At 44.4% G+C, this 22903-nt stretch overlaps 1 protein-coding gene across 2 annotated transcripts; it reads right to left on the bottom strand.

Annotated features, from left to right (window-relative positions):
• Positions 1–582: 582 nt before the first annotated feature.
• Positions 583–19711, bottom strand: DCT (dopachrome tautomerase). Of its 2 annotated transcripts, XM_054842313.1 has the most exons (8): positions 19192–19711; positions 9676–9975; positions 8160–8260; positions 6931–7097; positions 5210–5389; positions 4969–5104; positions 3371–3572; positions 583–1149 (listed from the first exon to the last, which is right to left on the bottom strand). In XM_054842313.1, the coding sequence occupies exons 1-8, from the start codon at positions 19583–19585 to the stop codon at positions 968–970; spliced, it is 1662 nt and encodes a 553-aa protein (XP_054698288.1). In that variant the 5' UTR covers positions 19586–19711; the 3' UTR covers positions 583–967. The 2 variants fall into 2 exon arrangements, with proteins under 2 accessions (XP_054698288.1, XP_054698295.1); XM_054842320.1 differs by lacking the exon at positions 8160–8260 and having other exon boundaries at positions 9803–9975.
• Between the last annotated feature and the right edge of the window lie 3192 nt (positions 19712–22903).

The following is a 22903-nucleotide window of genomic DNA, read 5'->3' as shown; positions in this document are numbered from 1 at the left end:
CAGGACTTCATTTGCCCTGTAAAAACCCTGTCTCAAGATAACATAGGAGAGCCACCCAAAACCGGTCCAAATCTATGTCTAAATAAGGAAATATATAGGGAATGCATAAAGGAATGTTTAAGATGGGTCTAGGGAGTACCAGATCCAAACCTGATCCTCCACCTGCAGACCTGCGTACTGTCAGCTATCTTAGTCTTGCTACCTTGAGTCCTGGGTCCCAGACTTTGGAAATTTAAGTCTAGATTCTTGAAAAAGCATAGCAGAGCCAAAATAGAGAAGGACAAGCACCGTTTTCAACTGCTGTCACAGGTCCCTAACAGAGAGGTAAAACACAACTGTATATCTAGCTGTCAGGGAACTCCTGGTCTTAAATTTTAGGAGAAACTGAGTTTGGAGGTTTACCTACTGCTAACATCAGCTTGATTGGAAATAACATACAGAACTGATCATGCTTCTGAAACAAACTGTAACCAGGGGGTTCCTATAGTATTTTGTCATACATGATGAAACATTTTGAACCTTAAAAAAAGACTATGTTATTCAGAATATTTATTGATAACTGTAAAATAATATGTTGTTCAAATATATATGTAGAGTTAATAACTTTCAGCACATCTTAGAGCTGCTAAATGAAATCAAAAACACATTGAGGTGAAAATTATCTTGGTTATTCAAGTTAGTTTTCTTCTATTTGGATTCTCAGCTGCCTAAATCTACAGAGGATGACTTACAAGTGTCACACACTCCAGATGATGGTTGGTAATGAGAAAAGTCTGGCCTGTCTTGGGCCTTGCACAGATGTACCCAGAGACTTCATATACTACAATTCACAAGATAACAGGAAAACCCAAATGAGAACAATGTAGTCAGCTGCCAAAGGAGGGTGTGATAAACTCTTAGCTAAGATCTCAACAAAGCAATCAAGATCACTTCCTACGAGAATAAGCAAAGAAACAAAGTGAGGGCATTAGGCCTCTTCCATGTACTTTTTGGGGCTGAAGCTCACATTCATCAGTGGTTCAAAGCCTCTTCTCTGCCTTCGGTGCTGGAAAAGTACAAGCAGCAGAACCAGCGTGGCCAGAGCTGTAAGTGCTCCTCCAACTGTGGATCCAACCATGACAGCCCACACTTGGGTTTCTTCAAGTGAACCTGGAAATATGAAATGTCTGAAGTGAGGACAGCACATGATTTCACTTCTCAAATCACATGGAAGAAAGAAAATATCCCACAGCCTGATAATTATGATTACTTCTGTGGCTTAGAGACCCACTGGCCGCAGGGGAAGCTGGTAATGCACCATGTAACCAACACACATACCAGAGCCAGAGATGCCTCCTGTCAGACAAGTCTACAGCTGAATTTAAACTTCAACCTTTCATACAAATTAAAGTACTGAGAATGGGAAAGATTAACACTAACAAGACAAAAAGACCATTCTCTTATCTAATTTGGCCAAAATTATGAATGATTTAAGCAATTCTTTCTATAATGACATTTCAGCATTGCTGTTTACAAGCTATTTTGGTCAACAGAAAACCCTCCACTTTTCCTAGAGACCACAAAGCAACCTATTGTCAAACTTTTAACTGAAAACACTATTTAGTGTGGTTCTGCCAACCGGCTCCTGATAGCATCCTCTGATTTTGAACCACTTCTGGGGAACCACTTCTCTCTTCTAAGATAATATTGCCCATTCTTGTAATAACCCTGGTCCACTTGGCTGAATAACTTGGTGTTTTCATTTATGCTTTCAGAAGCAAAAATTACCTGCTGCCATGTTCTGAAAAATGCTACATATACTGAGATGGCAATAATTACATTTGACTAAATATTCACAAAAAACTCTCAAAAGGACTTAAGGTATTTAGAAGTTAGTTAGACATATGGGCTTAAGGAGACAGATGGCTCAAGGAAATGTCACACTGACTATAAAAGAGACTATTGTGTGCCCCAATCTGCAGTCTCTGTCAACAAAAGAGTTGAGGGCAATCATGTGCAAGTTCAGTAAGATCCCAAAATGAATTGTTTACCACTTTACCATCTCTCAAGTAAGAGCCAACAATGTATTACATATGTTGATTTCTAATGGGGTTACATGACGTAGAATTAGCAAGTTACATATTTAGATAGAAGGGTTTGAATGTAAAAACTTTATTGTCTGAACACAGACCATGCAGACAGGGATAGATACGTTCCTTCACAGTGAGCTAACCATTTATTCACATGGGAATTGAGAAGCAGCAGAATCACAAGCTGCCTTTTTTCCTCTCTGGGTACCTCATGCCCAAGGGGAAGCAGCATTTCCAAAGCAGGAAGGGGGACAGTAATCCAAAGGGAGGAAAACTTAAACTCCATAAAAGGGGAAGTTTAAATTGTCAGGGGAAATTCTGGGGACACCCCTGAGAAAAGCATTGCAAAAGCAGCTAGCATGCTTCCACAAGTCAGGGCTCCCCTGCACGAATGCAGCCTGAGGACAAGGATTTCAATCTTTTGCAGTCCATAGACCTTTAAACAGTCTCCACAGATTAAAACCACAAATACATGGTAAGCATTTAGAAGAAATTTCTGGCCACATAGGTTAGATAAGCACCTACTGCCTCTCAAAGGAATACCGAGGGGGAGAAAGAAACTGCTCAGATTTACTCTTCAGTAAAGCATCTGAAGCACAGTTTTCATGCATTCCTCACACTTGTGCCTTTTACAAACATTTGTAAGTCATGTTGCAGATTTGGATTTTGTGCATAAATACTTTGCTTTCTTGTTTTTTTGCCTTTATTTGATTTGTGTCAAAGGTAATTTCAAACAAATAGACAAACCCTAAGGCATATCACGCCTATGTGCACGGAAAATCTTTAAAATTGGGGGTTTATAACAGAAAACACCCAGGTACATCTCTCCAGGGTATGCAAAGATTAATGGAGTTCACCTCTAATGAGATTCGCAGTGCAGTATTATCCAGGGCCCTGTGCAAAATAAGTATTTTCTAATGACCGGCGTTAGCCAGATGAGCTCCCTGGCAGAGTGCCTGACCTCTGACAGGTTAAAGGATCCTGTAACAGGCACAAACAGCACTGGGAGCGGGAGCCAAAATCAAAGACTCCTCAACTCTAAAGGAGCATGTCATCAATGCCAGAGCAGTTCAACGTGATGCATTTTGCAGCAGAGCAAACTAAGGATGTGCACACTTGTAGTTACTACGGCTTACATGGTGAGTTGTAACTACGTGTGCTACAATATGTGATTGCTAGTGAGCAGGTGAATAGACCCAAGTGTTTTGTGAAATATGCCTTATTTTCCATACGCCTGTGTCGTTGAAAGCGTGAGCTCTCATCTCTTGGCCTGGAACAGCCTCCACACCTCTGAGACGTACCTGGCAGGTCAATGGCATAGGTGTAGCCGAGCTGCTCTGCTGTGTGGAAGAGCTCGTCGTTGGTCACAGGAGGGAAAAAAGGGACCATGTTATACAGTCTGTTGTGGCCGATGGGGGCCAGCTCCTCCGGCCAGGCGTTGTCAGGGGGGTTAAACCGCTTCATCCACTCGTCAAAGATGGCATCGGTAAAGGAGTGAAGAACCTGCAAATCCAGGCATGGGCATGCACACTTACTAGGCTCTTTCTGAATTCAACAGCATTTAAAACACTCTCGCCTAAGGCGGCAGCAGCTTTTGAGAGAGAAGAGGGTAATCTAATTTAGGTGGGATTTACAGAATGGGAAACCAGGAAAGCTCATGAGAACGGAGTAAATCGACCTCCTGCATGGGACATTTTGCTGTATACGTCCTTGTTGCTGCTTGTTCATAAGAAGCTCTTTCTCCGGACAGTGTAATATCAGCTGGCAGTGAATGGGCAGGTCCATCCTCTTGGGTGAGGGCCCACTGAGCTCATGAATGTACCTCTAAAACATATTTTACTCTCTCTCGTCTTTGAAGGGGTGTGGAAAATTGCAGGAAATTTGACTCCTTCATGCTCATTTGATAATGTGCCGCCAGTTCCACAGCTCCAGGTACCCACAAACTTGCTCAGGTCTTGCCCAGTGAGTCTATAGGTCTATGAAGCACTAATACAGGAAAGCTGTTTCCCAGTTGAGTTCAGACAACTGTTACAAATGTCTGGGGCAGTTCAAATTAATTTCTGACGCACTTATGTTTTTTAATTATCACCCTGGAAAAAACTTAGAAAATATCTAATGGAAAACAATCTTGCATATAAAATTACAGCACAGTGAAGTGAAGATTACATTGTGTAAGACAGGAATTATGTAGGAATTCAAGAATTATTTAGGAAATAAGCTGGAGAACCAGTATGTAAGCATTTGGGCTAATTTTTCCAACAAAAGACAGCAAACTTAAAATAAACTTAAGAAAGAAATTAATTGTATTAGAATTTCTCTATACAAACACTGTGGTTTAATCTAACAAAGAAGAAAAGAAATTGGTGTAAAATTATTAGGAGAGAAAGATGTGTAAGCAGAGTCAACTGTTAGCTTTTTATTTGCACGTTGCTGTTTGTGCTGCTCATTGCAATGCTGCACTGTACCAATTCCCCAAGAGACCCTGAAATTAGATTCCTCTTAGCCTGTGAAGTTTTAAACAAAGAAACAAACTACTCAGTCTACTGCTCTAAAAATAACTAACCCCACTTTCTGCTTATCTCGTTGCTGTAAAATTGTCTGATATAAGCTATTAAATTTAGATACCACCTAATGAAAGGATTCAGGGCAGCATGACTTGAAGAGCTATTGCAGCTCTTCTCCCTAGAAACTTATTTATATTTCACAAATCACCCCGAGATTTCTTCACTCTTTATTTGACCATTACACAGGCACGGCAATGTTCAAGAAAAGAGAAAAACAAAATCTCCTTTTCTATTTAAAGGACTTATTTTTAGGGAATTCACTTCTGTTTTGAAAATCTCTGGTGAGACAGCTGCCTTTGAGCCACTGCCACTCATGCTGGGGGAAAAAGACATACCACAAAGATGGGATCATTGGCGGCTGCATGAGGGAGAACGCTGGTCCCATTCAGGAAAGAGTGAGCCAAATTATGAAGGCTCAGCATCGGTGAATTAAGGGCTCCACCTGATTTATCAAAGCCCTCCAGCGCATTCCTGTGGATGGGTAAAAGCAGCATCAAGTAACCACATTTTGCTGACAAACACACACGTAAAGAAAACCCATGACCCAGCCAGCTCCGGAGGAGCCAAAGGACAAACCTGAAACTGAAACTGGAATTGCGGAAAAAGGGGGGGCTGTCGAACTCCTGCAGGGAAAGGCACCTCCTGACGTCCTCTGCGGTGGGCAGCTGCTCGCTGGACCCCCCAGGAGGCCTCCGCCGCAGCGGCCCTTCATCACTCCCGTTGCACAGTGTGACCAGGCGGTTGTAGTCATCCAAGCTGAGCATGAAACAGAAAGAGGCACAAGTTGGAAGAAGGGGGTGATGCCTGGCTTGTTGGCATTTTCACAGTTCATCCCCCGTGGCCTGGGAGCTGAAGTTATCGCAGGACAGCCACTGTGCCATGGCTTCTCGTGGCTCTGCAGCCTCTGTGGACCATCAGTCATCTGGACCACAACTCGCCAAGCTCATCCTCCACAGAGAGAGGATGCTTTAGCAAAGGCAAGTACAACTCCCTTCACGCCTACTCCCCTCCCAAGGGCTTTGGAAGAACAGTTTTTGCCAGACAATCTAAAAGAGTCTTTTGAATTTTCAAGTGAAAAACTTTAAGTTCTGGATAAGGACTAGTTTTTTAACTCTTAACAAAGAGGAAAATAAACGGGAAAGTCCCACTGTGGGGTGGGCTAAGAAAATGCAAGGAACGACAGAAAACAGGATTTCACTTTCCATCCCTCATTCCCTTTAGAAGAAAAGCACTGCAATGCATTACATCCTCTTTTTCAGTGCCTGGAGGACATCCTGCTGTTGCAGGGTTTGCCTACTAGCTAATGGGGAGTAAGTCCTTTATATCAGGGAGAGAAAGAGGGAAGGAGGAGGAGAAAAACAGTGTACCAGTTGTGAAAAAAAGTTCTGTGCTATTCAGTATAAAATGAGACAGCATTTTCAGAAACTCCTGAAGTAAACAAAAGCCCTTCTTTGTTTAGCCTTGGCAAGGCAAAAGTTTAGTCACTTCAGTTTTCAAGAAAAAACAAAACCTTATTTATCTCAGAGAAAAAGTAGGGGCAAGATTTAAAGCCAACTGGTGCTTAAAGCTAGAATTTCAAGCAGTTCTTTAGGTACCCAGAGAAAAGCCCTGAGCTCTTGATACCTCCATCTGACTGACTGCATGCTGCCCCGGAGCTGACAGAAGAGCATTTTATGAATATTGTAACCAGCGGCATCTTATGTCGTAGCGCCCAAATCTTGCACGTCAAAGCCCTGCCCTCACCCAAATCAGTATACGCCTACAGAGAGCTGGCAGCAAGCTCCTGGCTGTCTCTGTGTTGCTTTCCATGTGAAATCTCAGCCACTTCGAAGTCAATCCCCAAACTGCACCAAACATATCAGGGTTAAGATCCCACCTAATGCAAGGGAACAGATTTTTCAGCCTATCTCTAGCTTCCTCTATGCCAAAACAGTTCTCTGTTTCTGCTGCCAAAATCAGTCGGGTGTTTGTTACAAAGAACCAGCAGGCATTTCTTCTTTAAAAAGGTACTTGCCAATGTGCAAACTCTTCAGACTTTTGCCAGCCTTAGATTCACTGAATCAACTAAAACCCTGTACCAAAAGAATTGTCTTAAAAAATATACTTCCATAATATCAGAGGGGAAAGTTTACACAGCACCATCTACACACAAACTTTGATAGTGATTCCTAGTTTGAAAAAAAATGTCTTGGCTCTTTCCTACCACTCACTCACACTGAGAGAGCAGCTGGCGCTCTCAGTACTGAATGAAAGCAAGGTTTGATCGGTATGCAAGCTTGCCCTCGATATTGTCGTACCTGTTACAAACTATTTGCCACCGGGAGAACCTGGAGCTCAGGCTGATCAGCCCTGGGTCATCCGGCCGCGATGCTCCGAAGAGCTGGTCCGTGCAGACGTCGCACTCGTTTCTACCTGTGGCAAAGTTCCAGTAGGGCAGCGCGAAGGAGTCGTTGCCCATCAGTCGCTGCAACAGACAGAAACATGTTAGCAGGGAACCACCTTTAAAGGAAAGAGAAAGAAAGGGACTCCTGCAAGTTGTTTCACTGGGTATTCACTGGGTATTTCACTGGATATTCTGCTATCTGTTCTGCATTTCAACTACACACACTTCACAGAGCTTCTCCAACTCCTTTCAAAAGTTTGGGGCATTAAGTCGGTCCTAGCAAAGACATTGTCACTAGTTACTCTTGTGTAACACTAACAGTAACGCTAGTTCCTGTTGGCCTCCACTGCTTTTGGCCATGTTAGGCTTTCTACCAACTCAGAGACTGAGCAGGAGCAGAGATTAATCGAGCCTCAAGCAATTCAGAGGCTTTCTGAGCAATGTAAGTGGGTAATGGGTAAAATTGTGCATGTGGTTTGCTTTTGCTCCAGAAAGGCTAGCCCTGGGGAAGAATCTGAACTTATATTAATAGAGGAATACAGTGCATTTGCTTGTGTTTGCTTGTTAGATATGAATTCAAGCAAGCAAGATTATCTGCAAGGTTGAAATACAGTAACATTGCCAATGCAGAAGTAATGCAAATGGAAATGAGTCAATGCTTCGGCAACTGACTGCCGGGCACATTAACATGTATTTCTTTAAAAGATATATTGCTAAACATATGCATGCATTAAATGTATAACATGGTGCACTTAAAGGGGGGTAATATTTAGAGTTTCTTTCATTAGGAGGGTATCTTCAACATCAGCAGATAATATCTGTTACCAAGTTTTACATGAGGCTGTTCCTTTGATTTTACAAATAAATGCTATTAATTCACATCTTCTGTCCTCTGTTGTGGAGATGAAGAAAAACATCTCCATAATAACCTTCACAACGTTGTTCGCAGTGAGGAACTGTTCAGTGCTCAGTATCTTGAAAGCACTAATTTCACTTTAAACAAAAAAGGATCAGTGAGCAAACACTCCTGCGAGTTTGGGTAAGAATCTATCCTAGGAAATAGCTTACCCTTGCCTGGCTCAACAAAGTCACATAGCAAAAGAGAAAAGCTGCATGAGGAAAGGGAAAGGCTCTTCAGCCAACCTGCAAGTCTCTTTCCAGCAGCAGCAAATGGTACCTATGCCAAGTAACAAAGGCAGGTCCTTGATGGGAGAAATCGATACCCGTGAAGGGGCGGCCAGGTCCTACAAAGGGAAGATAAAATAAGCACTTAGGCAACAAATGAGACTCGAGAGAAACAGAGCACCTTCTATCGCCTGGGGTGGAGTTAAATGAAAACCTGCAGCTCTGCACCTTTCAAAAGAGCACACATATCAGAAGCTACAACACTTACACGGGACAAGTGAAACAAACTGTTCTGTGAGTATTCACTTCAATGCTTCTCAAAACTTCACATTGGTTTTAAGTAGCAGTCTTATTGTCTAAACTCTTAGCTCCTTGCTAATATGTACCACATTATGCCACTCTCTTGCTCAGTGGCAGGACTTACACCATGCATCTGTCACAAGAACTTCAGCATTTTCCATAACCTGCCAACAGTAATTCAACATATCCTTTGTCAATTATCTTCAAATTGTGCTTGTTATTTCCTGTATTGTGCTTTTCTTATTACACATGAGAACTGAGACACTCGAAGGCTAGGGGCTTCAAAACACATATGGATTTGTTTATCACTGAAGCAAGCTTCAACCCAGATATGAATTTGTCACTGCAGCAGCACTGAAAATTGCCTCTTTCCCTTTCCACATGACCATCCTGTCCCGTGAAGGAACTTTGCTCTTGCTAGGTCAAAGACTGCTTCCTTCAGCCGTGCAAAATGGAACTGTGTCAGAAGAGGAGACTGAAGAAAACCCACTGCAGGGTAGCAGATACATCTAGCGAGGAGGTAGAGATGGGCTGTTCAGCTTGCACATAGGACTGCTGGGTAGAAAAGCCATACTGCTGCCTCCTCCTGCAAGAGTTGGGCTTTGCAAAATGGGTACTTCTGTCTAGAAGAGCAATGAAGACTAGGAATCATGATTTGGGAGAAAGAGTGGGGTTAGTTACCCAAACCGCCAACCTGGTTTGGTTTTAAAAGCTGGCTGTGGTTAGTCAGGCAAATCCCATTCTTAGTGACTTGCTGGAAGCCACAAAAAGCAATAGCACCCTGGTCCCCAACGCCTCTGCATGGTCTCTGCCTTCACCACTGCAAAGTCCCTTTCCCACTGCTGCTGCATCTACCTTGTCCTGTGGACTAGGAACATCTTTTTGAAGTCAGTCACTGCCTGACCACACTTCAGTTCACTCAATGGTGGAGCCTGCGAACTGCCTCCCTGTCAGAGAGAAGATGCACCAGGACTGTAGCTGGTGTCCTCCAGCCACTGTAGGGTGTTTGGTCGTGGGCACCAGACCACAGCAGGTCTGAAGCAGACCTCCCTCAACTGCGGGTGGCCACCGGCTCCTCAGCACCAACTGTTTCACTCCACATATCTGCTCCTAGTGGGACTCACTGCTTGATGAAGTAACGCAGCTGTGCTAAGCATCCTTGCCTGTGTTCAGCAATGACACTTTTCACCCTTTCCTTTACCTGCAGAGCCCCTTGGATAAGAAAAGCACTAACCTAATAGCGTGTCTCTGACTGAGTAGTAATGGAGCCAAACAAAGTAATTATAAATACTACAGTTGGCAATTTGCGGTTCCTCTCCGGTGGGGCCAAGCAGACTTAACCAGTGCTGCGTTGCAATTACATAGTCTGGGTGAATGGTTGTCTTTGCACGGTCTAGAGCATCGAAGAACTGCTCTCTCTCCTCTGCCGTCAGGGAGTGGACATCCTTCCTGACAACTGGTGGCTTCCTCACGTTGCAGTCGGGGCCGATCCAGCCAAATTTGCAGTCACCACAGTTATAGCCAGCAAAGTTTCCTGAATCAAGAGGGAGACAGCAGTCATGACATTATGAATCAGGGAAAACTAACAGTGAAATGCAGAAGAATTAAGAATTAATGCTCTTTTTCCCCAGAGACATCAGTTCCTGGAAGGGATAGCAGCTGAGCAGACTGGCAGCTTTGCCAATTGCCTAACCAGAAGGATGGCTCACTTCCCAGAGCCACGGCAAGGCCAAGAATCACACTCAGCTGGTTGGGGAGGTGAAGTGCTGCTTAACGAGCTTGGTGTCCCAAGCCGCTAAGAGCTCCATGAAGCCCTCGAGCACGTGAGGAGCCTCACCAAACAGAGGGCTGAGCACTTCAGGTTAAGCACATGATGAAGTGCTTTGCTCAATTGGCTCTCAAGTACTCCCAAACTTCCAGGATCAAACCCAAAAAAAGGTTGGATCATGTGGATCCTTAAGCACAGGAAAAAAAAAATCCCCAAACAAAACAGTTTTCTTAAGGACGCAACTTAGGAAAAGCTAACAACTGTTAACAGTGTATCTGGGACCCAACACAATCCAGGACAAGCACCAGGGGTGCTGCAGGTCACAGTTTAAGCATTATTAAATGTTGTGGCAATAAAAGCCTGAGAAACACCGCAGTACTGTCATTGCCCGCTGGCATTGTTCCTAAGACAAGTAATCGGGTCTGCTCTAGGTTATTAGCTCAGACCCTCTAATGTGATGGAAGAGCCCAGGAAAGCAGAGCTTGCTTTCAGCACGGTCCCTTGCCCACTGTGGCAGACCGCCAGCAGCAGCAGAAAGGTCCCGCTGCACCTCGCTTTGCCTTTGCCAGGGGAGGCAGGGAACCCCCAACCGTTCCCGCAGCGCACAGCCGCTCCTGCCCGCAAGCAGGCGGACTGCTGGAGCAGCAGCGGTGTAGGATGGTGGGCATTGCTGCCAGGGTGCAGAGGGAGCGGAGGGGCAACCAGGGCTCCCCTGGGATCTCCACTCAATTCTCCAAAATCTGCACTGAGATTCTGTAACCCCACCCTCCCTCCAACCCCACATGCCCAGTCACTCCACAAGAATATTCCAAAATGCCACAAAATCTCACTGTGCCCCTCATGTATCAGCACTGCTAGACCCAGGACAGGCTTCGGGCTAATACCGAGATGGGGAAATGGCTTATGAAGTGTTCCTGGATCGTCAGATATCCCTGGGCTATAGGGTTGAGTCTATAAGCAAAACAACAGTTAACACTAAAGTAAGACTTCAGATTGTCAAGGGCTACGGGACTTATTACCAATTTCAAAGATCCTCAAGGTTACGAGGGCTGCTACCAAGAAGGCTGTGTAGCTTACGGCTAGCTCTAGGATAAGGGCTGCTGAGCTCTAAACCTTTGAGACAGACTCCTGTGAGACCTACCAAGAGGACATGAGGACTCTTAACTGTAGATTTGGAGCACTTATGGTTACTCAGGAGGCTCTGAGATCTATAGGTTTACATGCTATCATGAAGCTTAGGACCAGTGCTAAGGTTAGGGACCACAACTGAAGATTTCAACAAGGTTTTGGATCACGCACAGCCCAATGGCATACCATGAGGACAGTTTCCAGGTGTATGGCTTACGTTTCATCCTGATGCACGCAGAAGCAGCTGGGCTCAGCTGCCATGTTCCAGTTAGGACAGACGGCACCAGAAACTAGCTGTCTGCATCGGTTTGGGGGGGTGGTGACTTAAGCCAGAAAAAGCAAGTAGTTTATAGTTTTATAAAAGAAAGAAGATTGCATGGATATGTTATTATGATGAGGGCAGAGATTAAGATGGCAGGGGAGCAACATGGAAGGTCGATTTTATCACGCTATCTTGACAGTCCCATCTGAAGAGCACGATTGGAGTTGTGATTTTGGTGTACTCCACTAACTGTATACTTGCTCATTCTTGACAACTCAGCCTAGCTATCAGGGCTCGTCACATACTCCAGCCTGTACAGGCTAGGTGACAAATCATCAGGAATATCTTGCAACATTGCCTAACTGGGCCACGTGTATTGCACAAATTTCAGTACATGGATCATGAACTTCTGGAAAGCAGCTGTTGTCCTGTCACACTCAAATGTATGATTCGATCCTTTCCAAGAGAAGGGGGGCAAAGCAGGAATTAACCATGAAACCAGGACAAGATCCGTCAACAACCTTTTTTGAGATTGGTGGTCACACTTCCAGTAATTCAAATGACCCATCAATTCACAGCATTGGGTAAGCATCATATTGAAATATAGCACTAACAGAACCAAAGTTAGTGCAGAACCAGGTTTGTCCTGTCTGGTCTTGATACCGAACAAGACTCCACCAGTCACTTGTCGAGGCTCTGATGGTGTCTATTCCTCTCTCAGTGAGGGCCATTTGAATCTACGCAGCTCTTGATGCCCAAAATCATTTTATGGCACAATATCCATATTTTAGGTACATTCTATGCGCCTCCTCAGGCTATGAAAAGAAATTTGCAAAAGCCTGAAATAAGAAGTCATCTTCTCAGGGAAAAAAGCTTTTCTCCACCTGTATGGGGTTTGGAGCCAGGTGGACCAATGACTCCTCACCTGTTTCCCTTGGGCAGGTGCTAATTATATCCAAGTGATGCTCTGCAGGATTGTCTCCTTTAACCACATAATCCAGGAATAATCCAAGGGTCAATTCTTTCCACCACTTCACCAGAACTTTTCAATGGGACATGAGCTTTTACTGAGTAAGAAGGAAGACTGCAGTGAAGAAGAGACTGGCAAACAGGAGGAGCTGATTTCCAGGCAAAGCGGTATTTCACACTGCAGCATTTCTGCTGTTTGCGTTGAACATTTTTGTAACATCCTCAGGCCTATTTGGCAATGTTCCCTTGTCAGAAATGCACACAACAACACTTCATGAAATCGAAAGTTGCTTTTTGTCGTTGTCTTTCAATAGACTCCATGCATCACAGGACTGTCGTTATGCAGCAGCTGAAATGGTGAGAAGCTGATGGAGGTCTGTGGGATTTCCCACATTGCAAACAGGAATGACTGCAGTACTCAGACACAGGTTTTTTATGTCCCACCCAAACCACTTTTTCAGCATTTGTTTCTAAAGCACTCTACCAGGTCACTGGTCTGGAAATGATACATCGCTGTTTTTACAAAGTTCATTTACTGCCTTGTGGACTTCCCACATGATAGCACTGTGAAATGCATGTCCCAGTCTCTTACAACTTAACTTCAATGTCTGCTACGCTGGTGATGTTGGACTTCAATGGTACAGCCCCAGGACAGCAGGAAAAGTAATTTCATATTATCAGGATATAGCCCAGTAGACATTTTCAGCAAGATACTGAGACCCTTTTAAGATTTTTTTGAACACAGGGGCCATAGAAACATGGAAGGATTTAGCATTTAGCATTTTTTTTGCCTTCGGTGACTAATACTTAGCAATTCTATGTACTACCTCTCTGAAGTTATGCCAGGGACAACCGAAGTTATTCTCACCTCTTGTGGTTCCTACAGAATATAGTGTGGGAGGTTGTTCTGGCACACAGATGGGAGATCATGTCACAGATGGGGTCCAGATGCTCCCTGCTCCTACCATGTCTTTCAGGAATGACAACTGTACTGTCATTGGGAAAAACAAAAAATCATCTGGGATGTCTTCCCCACTAACCCTTTTGTCTAGAGATGGGATCACATGCCTCAGGAACTGTCTTCTGTGCCTAATCTCACCATCACTAATGGTGCTCTTTCCCAGTCAAGTTGGGTGAATCTGGCTGTTTCTGTAGGCACTATTGCCATGCTACTTCTCCCATTGGGTCAATCCATGGGCATGACACTGATAAAATGACATGTCTTATGACATGACACGACACTTGGTATGTGTTCATACACTTCACTGCTGTATGCTAACACCAATTACCATGTACCACAGTAGCTCCTCCTCAACCCCAGTGATTGCCTGCGCTCACAGACAGGGATTTTTCTACCTCTGAACAGTCACAGAACATGGTTGGCCTTCAGACACTGGGCGTAACACAAATTAGTAACTCCATCAACTCAGTGTCTTTTCTTCAGTAAGAAGGAACCCATCCAACACTCACCATCTGCTGCCTTGTTTCATTGTGCAAAGATGAAATCTGAGCAGCTGCCATGGCTCTTCCTTCCACAGAGACCAGCTTAATACACATCATTTATCAGATGGGGAGAAAGGACTTCTTTTCAGACTTGTTTAGCCATTGCATTAAAACAGGAGTTACATTAGATTTGAAATACGAGCATACTGCAGTATTCCAGGGGTAGCATCAGGATTGCTACCATGTGAGACAAATGGTTAGGTCTTCTAGCTCTTTATCTGGACATACTCTTAGGCTGCAGGGTGTGGAAGATCTTTACCTAGCACAGACTCTAACACAGTCATAAAGATATGGTTATAATTTAGTATTATCCTACAGCCACGTTGCCCTTCAATAAGTAAATGAAGTGTATTTTATAACTACTTCAAAAGCTCATTTTTGCCTAATGACAGGGCCATCATATCAGCTACATGGCCTAACTGGCAGTTTGCTTACAGCTAAAGAATGGCTTTCCATGATGGGGTTACAGCATTAGTGGACAAGGGAAGAGCAACTGACATCATCTACCTGGACCTGTGCAAGGCATTTGACACTGACCCACACAACGTGCTTGTCTCTAAGTTGGAGAGACATGGATTTGATGGATGGACCACTCGGTGGATAAGGAATTGGCTGGATGGTCGCACTCAAAGAGTTGTGGTCAATGGCTCAATGTCCAAGTGGAGAACGGTGACGAGTGGCGCTCCTCAGGGGTTGGTACTGGGACCGGCGCTGTTCAACATCTTTGTCGGCAACAAGGACAGCGGGATCGAGTGCACCCTCAGCAAGTTTGACGACAACACCAAGCTGTGTGGTGTGGTCGACACACTGGAGGGAAGAGATGCCATCCAGAGGGACCTTGACAGGCTTGAGAGATGGGCCTATGTGAACTGCATGAAGTTCAACAAGGCCAAGTGCAAGGTCCTGCATGTGGGTCAGTGCAATCCCAAGCACAAAGACAGGCTGGGCAGAGAATGGATTGAGAGATGCCCTGAGGAGAAGGACTTAGGGGTGCTGATGGACAAGAAACTCAACATGAGCCGGCAGTGTGTGCTTGCAGCCCAGAAAGCCAACTGTGTCCTGGGCTGCATCTAATGAAGTGTGACCAGCAGGTCGAGGGAGGTGATCCTGCCCCTCTACTCTGCTCTGGTGAGACCCCACCTGGAGTCCTGCATCCAGGTCTGGGGGCCCCAGTACAGGAGAGACATGGAGCTGTTGGAGCGAGTCCAGAGAAGGGCCACGAAGCTGATCGGAGGGCTGGAGCACCTCTCCTATGAGGACAGGCTGAGAGAGTTGGGGTTGTTCAGCCTGGAGAAGAGAAGGCTCCGGGGAGATCTAATTGTGGCCTTCCAGTACCTGAAGGGGCCTACAGGAAAGATGGTGAGGGACTGTTTATCAGGGAGTGTAGTGACAGGACAAGGGGGAATGAGTTTAAACTAAAAGAGGGTAGATTTAGATTAGATATTAGGAATTGTTCTCTGAGAGTGGTGAGGCACTGGAACAGGTTGCCCCGAGAGGTTGTGGATGCCCCCTCCCTGGCAGTGTTCAAGGCCAGGTTGGATGGGGCTTTGGGCAATGTGGTCTAGTGGAGGGTGTCCCTGCCCATGGCAGGGGGGTTGGAACTAGATGATCTTTGAGGTCCCTTCCAACCCAAACCATTCTATGATTCTATGAATAGAATTTAAACCTCCTGTCCCCAGCTTGATTATATATTGCACAGGAATGTGAAAAGATTTTTTTTTTTCTTAAAACACTTCTTCTATGGAAAAAGAAATAGAGTAACAGTTCAGCACATGTCAACCTTAGAAAGTGGCAGAAAAAATAAAATAATGATAATTATGTTTAACTCCTCAGTGAACTCAAACTACGTCATTGTTTAATCACTGTCACAGTCTGTGCTAGCAAACACATGACTGACTGCAGTGTTTTTTTCACAATAATCTTCTGTATTGAATTTTTTAAATGCTATACTAGATCTGTATCCCATTAGTACAATTTTACCCTTTAGAACTCAAAATAGCATTTAGTTCATAAGTCTTCTAAAAGAGTACTCTTCTAAACTAAATTTAACTATCCCATTGAAATACTCCTTTGTTGTGTAATTAACTACAAGTGCCAATTTTCAGGGTCTACTAGACTAGTATGTCCAACATTTTGTCTAATTCAATATATACAGCTTATTGAAATACAAATGACCATATTCCCCTTCACATAGTACAGCACACTGTCAAGAACTCTCATCAAGTCACTTCAGTTTAAGAACTTAAATAAATTGAATTAAAATTAGGTGCACCCAAACCAATTGTAGAACACATAAAATGGATTCAAAACTGAAATTAGACAGGAACTAAAAACTCTTTGCTACCTCCCAGCTACATTCATGCCATAATCACATCTTTTTTCTAGAGATTATATTTTTGCTGCCACCAACACACTGCGTAAAACATGCAGCAAGCAGCATCCTGACAACGGACTTATAATTGTCTTTTTGACCATGGCTCTTTATACAAAAAGTGGGAAGTAAAGCCGGATCTTTCTGGGTTGTTGCGTTGGGTTTTTTCCAGAAATGTTCAGCATCCAGACCTGGATGGATATGATTTGAAGACAGTTTTATCCCAGTGAACAGCTACAACAGACGGCCAAATGTTCAGAGTTCCTTTTATCCTTAGTTATTAACTTGTTAGCAGAAAGCTCAAATGGATTAATTTATTGTGAGAACTCTAGAATGCCCCTTTGGAAAATCCTGGCCCCTGTTCCTCATAGCTCCTCCAGGTTTCCTACTGCACAGCCATCAGCTTTGTCATACGTTTAAATGGCACTGTCTAACCACATATGATCAGCTACGTGGCAGTTAGGGTTCCTATTTATGCCCTGTCTAAACTATAAATTAAACAGTGCCAAGACAGCACCGGCACACGACCGTTTATATTGTTAAAACACTAGAGCAAGCCTTGGCACAGGCTGGAGTTTGCACAAGCCAGGAACCATTTCACATAAGCAGTTTGCACATAACATTCATTTGGAAAATAAGATACCATAGGAGTAGAGATGCGCACTCTTCCAAATCCCTTTGAATGAGCATATTTAATTTACTACCATAGGTACCACAGCCCTAGATGCCTAACAAAGACCACACATCACACTACTTAAAACTCTGGTGTGCAGATAGCGAACCAGTACATAAAACAGAGTAAAAAAAATTAAATAAAATACTAATAGACACAGATGCACAATCATCAGCACTGTAAAAACATCAAATCTAATTCAAATCCCATGCAGCTGTGAACTTCTTAGCATTCTCCCAGAAATGCCTTTGCATGCAGCATCAAGCAGACCACAGCAAAGTAGAGCCCAGGAAACCTTTCTGAAAATCATCCTTAAGGATGTCTGCCACCTTAATGTTTTATCACTGGTATATTTAGATAACAAAGGCTGCAAGAGGAATACAAAGGAGTGGAGGAAATACAAAGAGGAAACAAAGGAGAAAGAGGAATACAAGAAGTGAAAAAAACCCCAACAGAATAGAAATGCAGAGAAACCAGATTTAAAGAGGGGAGGAGAGCAGAAACACCACTATATTCTGGTCACATAACTTGGGACCCAGCCCTGCAAATATCAAATACTAGTGTTTACCTCTACTTGGATAAGCAAACTAATGTCTGCCTATACAGACCATGCCTGTCTACACTGCTGTTCTATTTACTCCCAGGTTTTGATGCCCTAATTACTCAGGCTGCATAAATATCAGTGTATGCTCATGTACTTCAGTGCTCTTCTGACTTAGGGTACGTGTCTCTAGGTGATTCCTGACTTTAGTTTTGGAGGTACATAAGAGCCTTTAAAATGAAAAAAAAAACCAAACAAACAAAAAAAACCCAAAACAACCCACACAAAAAACCTACATCCATCTTTTTTTTTGTAAAGTGTCTAGAAAAGTACTTCCATGCAAGTATTTGAAATCCAGTCAAAGGAACAGATAAAAAATTATTTACGCTCCAAAGCCTGTTGTTATTATTTTGAGGAGCTTCAGTAACACCATCTATCCATTTAAGTCATCTGTCACTACCCCTCTGCTTTCAGTTGATAACAGCATTGCCAAACTTAACCTCGTGGGCTGAAATTTTCTGCCACGCTTCTCTCTCAGATTGATCTGGGCTTTTTTGATAGTGAAAGCTGAGGTACATTTTCAACAAAACAGTTCAGCGAGTTCTAAGAATCAGGTTGAAGGAAAGCAGGCTATTCTTCCCATGTTAGAAAATTCAAACAACTTTGTGTTTCCAACAAGAAACCCCAGGCTGCATTTGAAACCTGCCTAGCAGGTGACTTTGGTGCTTGAGACAAGCCTTGTGCCTGACTGCTGGTACCATCTCCTGGGCTGAGGCTGCGGTTCCTGCTCGTTTTACCCCTCCTTCAAGCGGGGCTGCTGCTGAAAAAGGGTCCTGTCGCCTTCTCCTGCCCTGACCTCACCTTCCCATTCCCTCCCTCCTGACGGTACTAGTGAACCGGTCTTATAAAAACTTGATCGTTTTGGCCAGGTTAGCCTTCAAGCACCCTGATTGGCTTCACCTCCAGCACGTGAACATGGAAGTCCACATAAAGTCATGGGTGGGAAGGAGCGGCTGGAGATGGGGAGGGAAAGGACAGGATGGCCTCCTTGGTGGTTGTACAGACCCCCTTTGGATCAAAGCGAGTTGTAGACTTAGTTAAAGACCCTGGGAAAGACCACAGCCAGACATCCATCTGTTTTCAGCGCACAGGGTTATACTGTGCTGCAAAGTACTACTCCAAGAGGAATAAATCTGATCAATGCACATTGATCCAGGTTCACTGAGCCATGATTAGCTGGGACAGAGGTTTGAATGCAGCACTGAAACATCCAAAACTCTGCAGAGAAAGGTGATGGGTGTCTACAGGGACCAGGGCGGGAGAGGAAAACCAAGAAGTTTGCATGAGAAAAAACACTTTTTCAACTCTGTTGCTCCAAAAAAGTGCTGACAGTATCATGAACATGACAGTATTTTTAGGAAACTGATACTATTTGAAGTCTGCTTGATGCCTTATGCCACCAGGAATGTTTCTCGCCTTCAGAGCAATGTTAGCAGACCCATCCATCCCCCTCCTCACCCTAGCACCCCTCTCACCTGTGCACCGACAGCTCTGGTTGAAGAACTTGAGGGGCCACCGTTCCCGATCATCCACATTTCGAAGGGTGTAGGGGCCACTCCAGGGCTGAGTGTCCACCTGCACCCCTTGACACCATCCCCTGCCCTGCAGGGACCCACAGACATTGCCTGGCTCCGTCCCCAAAGCTGGGCAGCAGCGCTTCAAGCGAAGGGCGTCCACCGTCATGCAGGCGCGGGGGAACTGCGCCTGTGCCCGGGGGGGACAGCAGCTCAGGTAGCCCAGCCCGGCCCAGAAAAGCCACCTCAGGGCTCCCATTACGACTGGGTGCAAGCTCTGCCTCTCCGCTGAACCTGTGCGAGCGGAGCAGGGAGATCTCCGTCGTGGGACAAGCTGGCCTCGCCGCAGCTCCATGCCCCTGCCGACCGGGATAATCCCTTTCGATGCTGAGGATGCCGGTGTCGCGTGTGTGTTTAATCCCAGTCTCTAATTGCCTTGAATGCGGTTCAAAAGACAGGCGCTTTGGCTCTGCGGTGCCTGCCCAGCAGCCACGGCTTTGAGCAGAGTTTATATAGAGGTTGGGAGAAGCCCTCATTAGAGGGATTAGCACGGCACAAATCCTCGTGTTTTGCACATGACATCAAGGGCAGAAAAGATGCCAGCGTGAGAGCAAGTTCTGCAGGCTCTGGCAGCTTGTCAGGAGGGTGAATGTCTCAGATTTATTTCTCCAAGTCTTTTATGAGCTCTGAGAAGTTGATGGCCTTGTTTTAGCTGAGGTGGCTGGAGAAACCGGCTTGTTCTTTTAATCAAAACCCTGTAAATAGATGATAAATAGAAGAGGAAACCTCTTTTCAGTTCATTCACTGCAAGATAAGACTTTCCACTAAAGCAGTAGCAGTAGAAAATGAACTGGACATGCAGAGGATACAGGTGCAGCATTAACAAAAAGTAACAAACCAGGTAATAACAGTTTGGGATGGAGACTCCACCCGCTGACTGCAGAGCTCCAGCACTTGTACTGTAAACATCTGAGTGGCAAGCAGAGAAGGGTTCCCTTCTTAATAGCCTTTTCACATGCAAAATAAATTATTTAATGTTTTTTAAAGGGTGAGTGGTCCTTGTTTGCTCTCTAATCCTTTCCCCATCATTACATCAGAGGTTGTTTTGGGGCTGGTCTGGCTGCTAGATCTTCAGAACTGCCAGCGCTGAACATTTATTACCCACCTGACAGACTGTAAGATCAATACACACACCGGACATGCAGACAAGTGGTTTTGTTCAGGACATCGACAAAAGTTACTTTAAAAAGCTGCTAGCATGCAGCAGTTCTTGCCCACAATGCAACTCCTGTGTGCTAGAGGAATAACATGAATAAATCAAAATAAAGTAGTGATAAGTCATGAGAGGAGTCTGGAGCAAGCTCTTAATTCAGCTCCACCATACTGAATAAAAACTGGTAACTCCTTGTGCTTCACTGAAAGCTTTCTCCACCTCCCCCCCTCCACATTGTTTAGCCGTATTTGCAAGTACGTATAATGAAAACAGCTGTGGTTGTGTCTGTACTATTCAATATTTCCATGGATGTTCAACCACACCATTCTGGCACAAGAAGTCTATTATCTACGCAGCAAACTTAACGACCATCATGCAGCATCCACACTGCAGACGCTGTCATCAGCACTTTCGGGTTCTCCAATCTTATATAAAAAATGTATTACTTGCCAGACAAACTAAAATATGATCCTACTTAATTTTTGGAAGTACAAAGCCCATTAGCAATACCACATAGTCTGAAATGGGTTTCAACTCATGTCCCTTAGGATTCAATTTACCTGGAACTGCTTTTGCCTGTTGCTCTCAAGGTTACATGTGAAAAAGCCAGAAAGTGAGACTAATTGCTGGAAAAATGTGTTGAAGAAGCTCAGGAATTGTAAATGGAGGCACTAACTCAAAACCACTCTGAACAACACACCTCTCTATACTACTCAGCACCTGAACGCACCTCTGTGGCGTGGAAAAGATCAGTCTTGGAATCTAGGTCAGGCAGTGTCTTGAACCACAGTTGCCAACATGCCATCTGAGAGCAATTAAAGTGAACATACGTTCATCTGCACCTCCAAAAAAAAAAAAAAATCAAAAAACATGGCTAGGATTCAGCTAGCTGATGAAACCCCTGAACTGAAGTTTCTATACACAACATATGCATCCCAGCAGCCATTAAAATCAAGACTGGCACAGTTCAGACACCCATAGGAAGATGCCTACTGCCATTTGAGATCCTATATGAGACAGAAAGAGTAAGCACAGAAAAAGGCGAGGTACTGAGGCAGGCAAGGCAAGGCAAGGCAAGGCAAGGCAAAGAAAAGTGCTTCTAATGCAGTACACGAGGAAGGAGAAATCTGTCATTTTGAGAGAAGTTAGTGTGAAGGAAAGGAATAGCGGATAGATGATAACATGGAGACTACTTAGTGAGCAGGGGAAAGAAAACTGTGAGTAGAAGAGTGGCACATACATAGCTTTTCTTATGATTACTGCCCTCCATCACCACTACACAATTTTACAAAACCAGGCGTAGCTACAGCATGCAGTACTAGTACAGATGTAGCCTCTGGTCCTCAGTAATGCATCAACATTTTGGGAGCGCCCTCCCTGGCCGGGGGGGAGCACCTGGACGAACAGAAAAAGGATGGACAGATCCCATATCCTGGCATCACATGTCGGTGCCCGCGTCAGGCTTGCCAGCATCGGCAACCACATGCCACTGCATGACACGCTGAGCCACGGAAGACACCGAGGAAAATTACAAAAAGACAGTTGTCTTTCAATTAGTCATTGGGAAAACAGCAGGCACTGTCCGTTTCTTAGTACCTCGCTGTCAAGAAGTTCCCACAGCTTCCCCGCGACCATTGTGCTTAAATAAAGGAGCCGCTGTTAGGGCCGCACAATATCAGCACTATACCGGTTTACAAAATAGCATGCTGAATGACTTTTTATTTACTATGGGGTTTTACTATCTCCTGAAAAATGAGTAGGGCTGTGCATTGGCACTACCGCCCAGAACTGCTTGCCTGCAGCTATCAAAGGACTTTTCAGGCAGCGAATCTGAGCACGCGAGCAGCGGTCAAAGCCCCCTTCATCCAAATGGTAACCGCGCTGCCTTGTCCACACTTCTGAGCTACCAGCTCATGCTACCACACCTGAAGCTGTGTTAAATTTATTAGTTAAATGATTTAGGCTTTACTCTGAACGTACAGGAAAACAGTGTTTCAGCTACCCTGGAGCCTGGATTTGTGCCCAGGTTCACCCCCAATAGCAAACTTCTCAGCCTACTGTCAAAGGGCGGCAAACAAATAAACCCATACGGATGCCAACACATTTCGGGGATTAATACTTTTTTTTTTGCAAGAGAGGAAATAAAGAAAAAGAATACTCAAAGGTACAGGCAAAGAAACCACTAAACACAACTCACCCGAGCAATACGGAATTCCTGAGCAGTAAGTAGGCAGTGGGTTCACATTTTTTTTCTCAATGACAGTATTGTTTCTCAGGCTCCTTGTACTGTACTCAAGCACAGATTAGCAACAGGCCAGAAAAGTATTTAGCCTTTGGAATTTTGGAAAGAATTTTGGCCAAAAGACAACATTCTACATATACATTTATGTGGGAATCAACATAGAAAGAATAAATCACATGATAATTCATAATAACAGGTGATAACTCTGGAGATAATAG

This window comes from Grus americana, chromosome 1 (genome assembly GCF_028858705.1).
Source record: "Grus americana isolate bGruAme1 chromosome 1, bGruAme1.mat, whole genome shotgun sequence".
Taxonomy (NCBI): Eukaryota; Metazoa; Chordata; class Aves; order Gruiformes; family Gruidae; genus Grus; species Grus americana.
The sequence above is the reverse complement of the archived record's forward strand: the minus strand, read 5'-3'. Positions and strand labels throughout refer to the sequence as shown.

Excerpts from the sequence above, each read along its gene's own strand:
- DCT (XM_054842313.1), bottom strand. The coding sequence starts at position 19,585 with ATGGAGCTGCGGCGAGGCCAGCTTGTCCCACGACGGAGATCTCCCTGC. Across the intron at positions 7,098-8,159 it reads TGCTGGAAAGAGACTTGCAG|CGACTGATGGGCAACGACTC; the intron begins GTTGGCTGAAGA and ends TGTCTGTTGCAG. Across the intron at positions 1,150-3,370 it reads CTATGCCATTGACCTGCCAG|GTTCACTTGAAGAAACCCAA; the intron begins GTACGTCTCAGA and ends TCATATTTCCAG.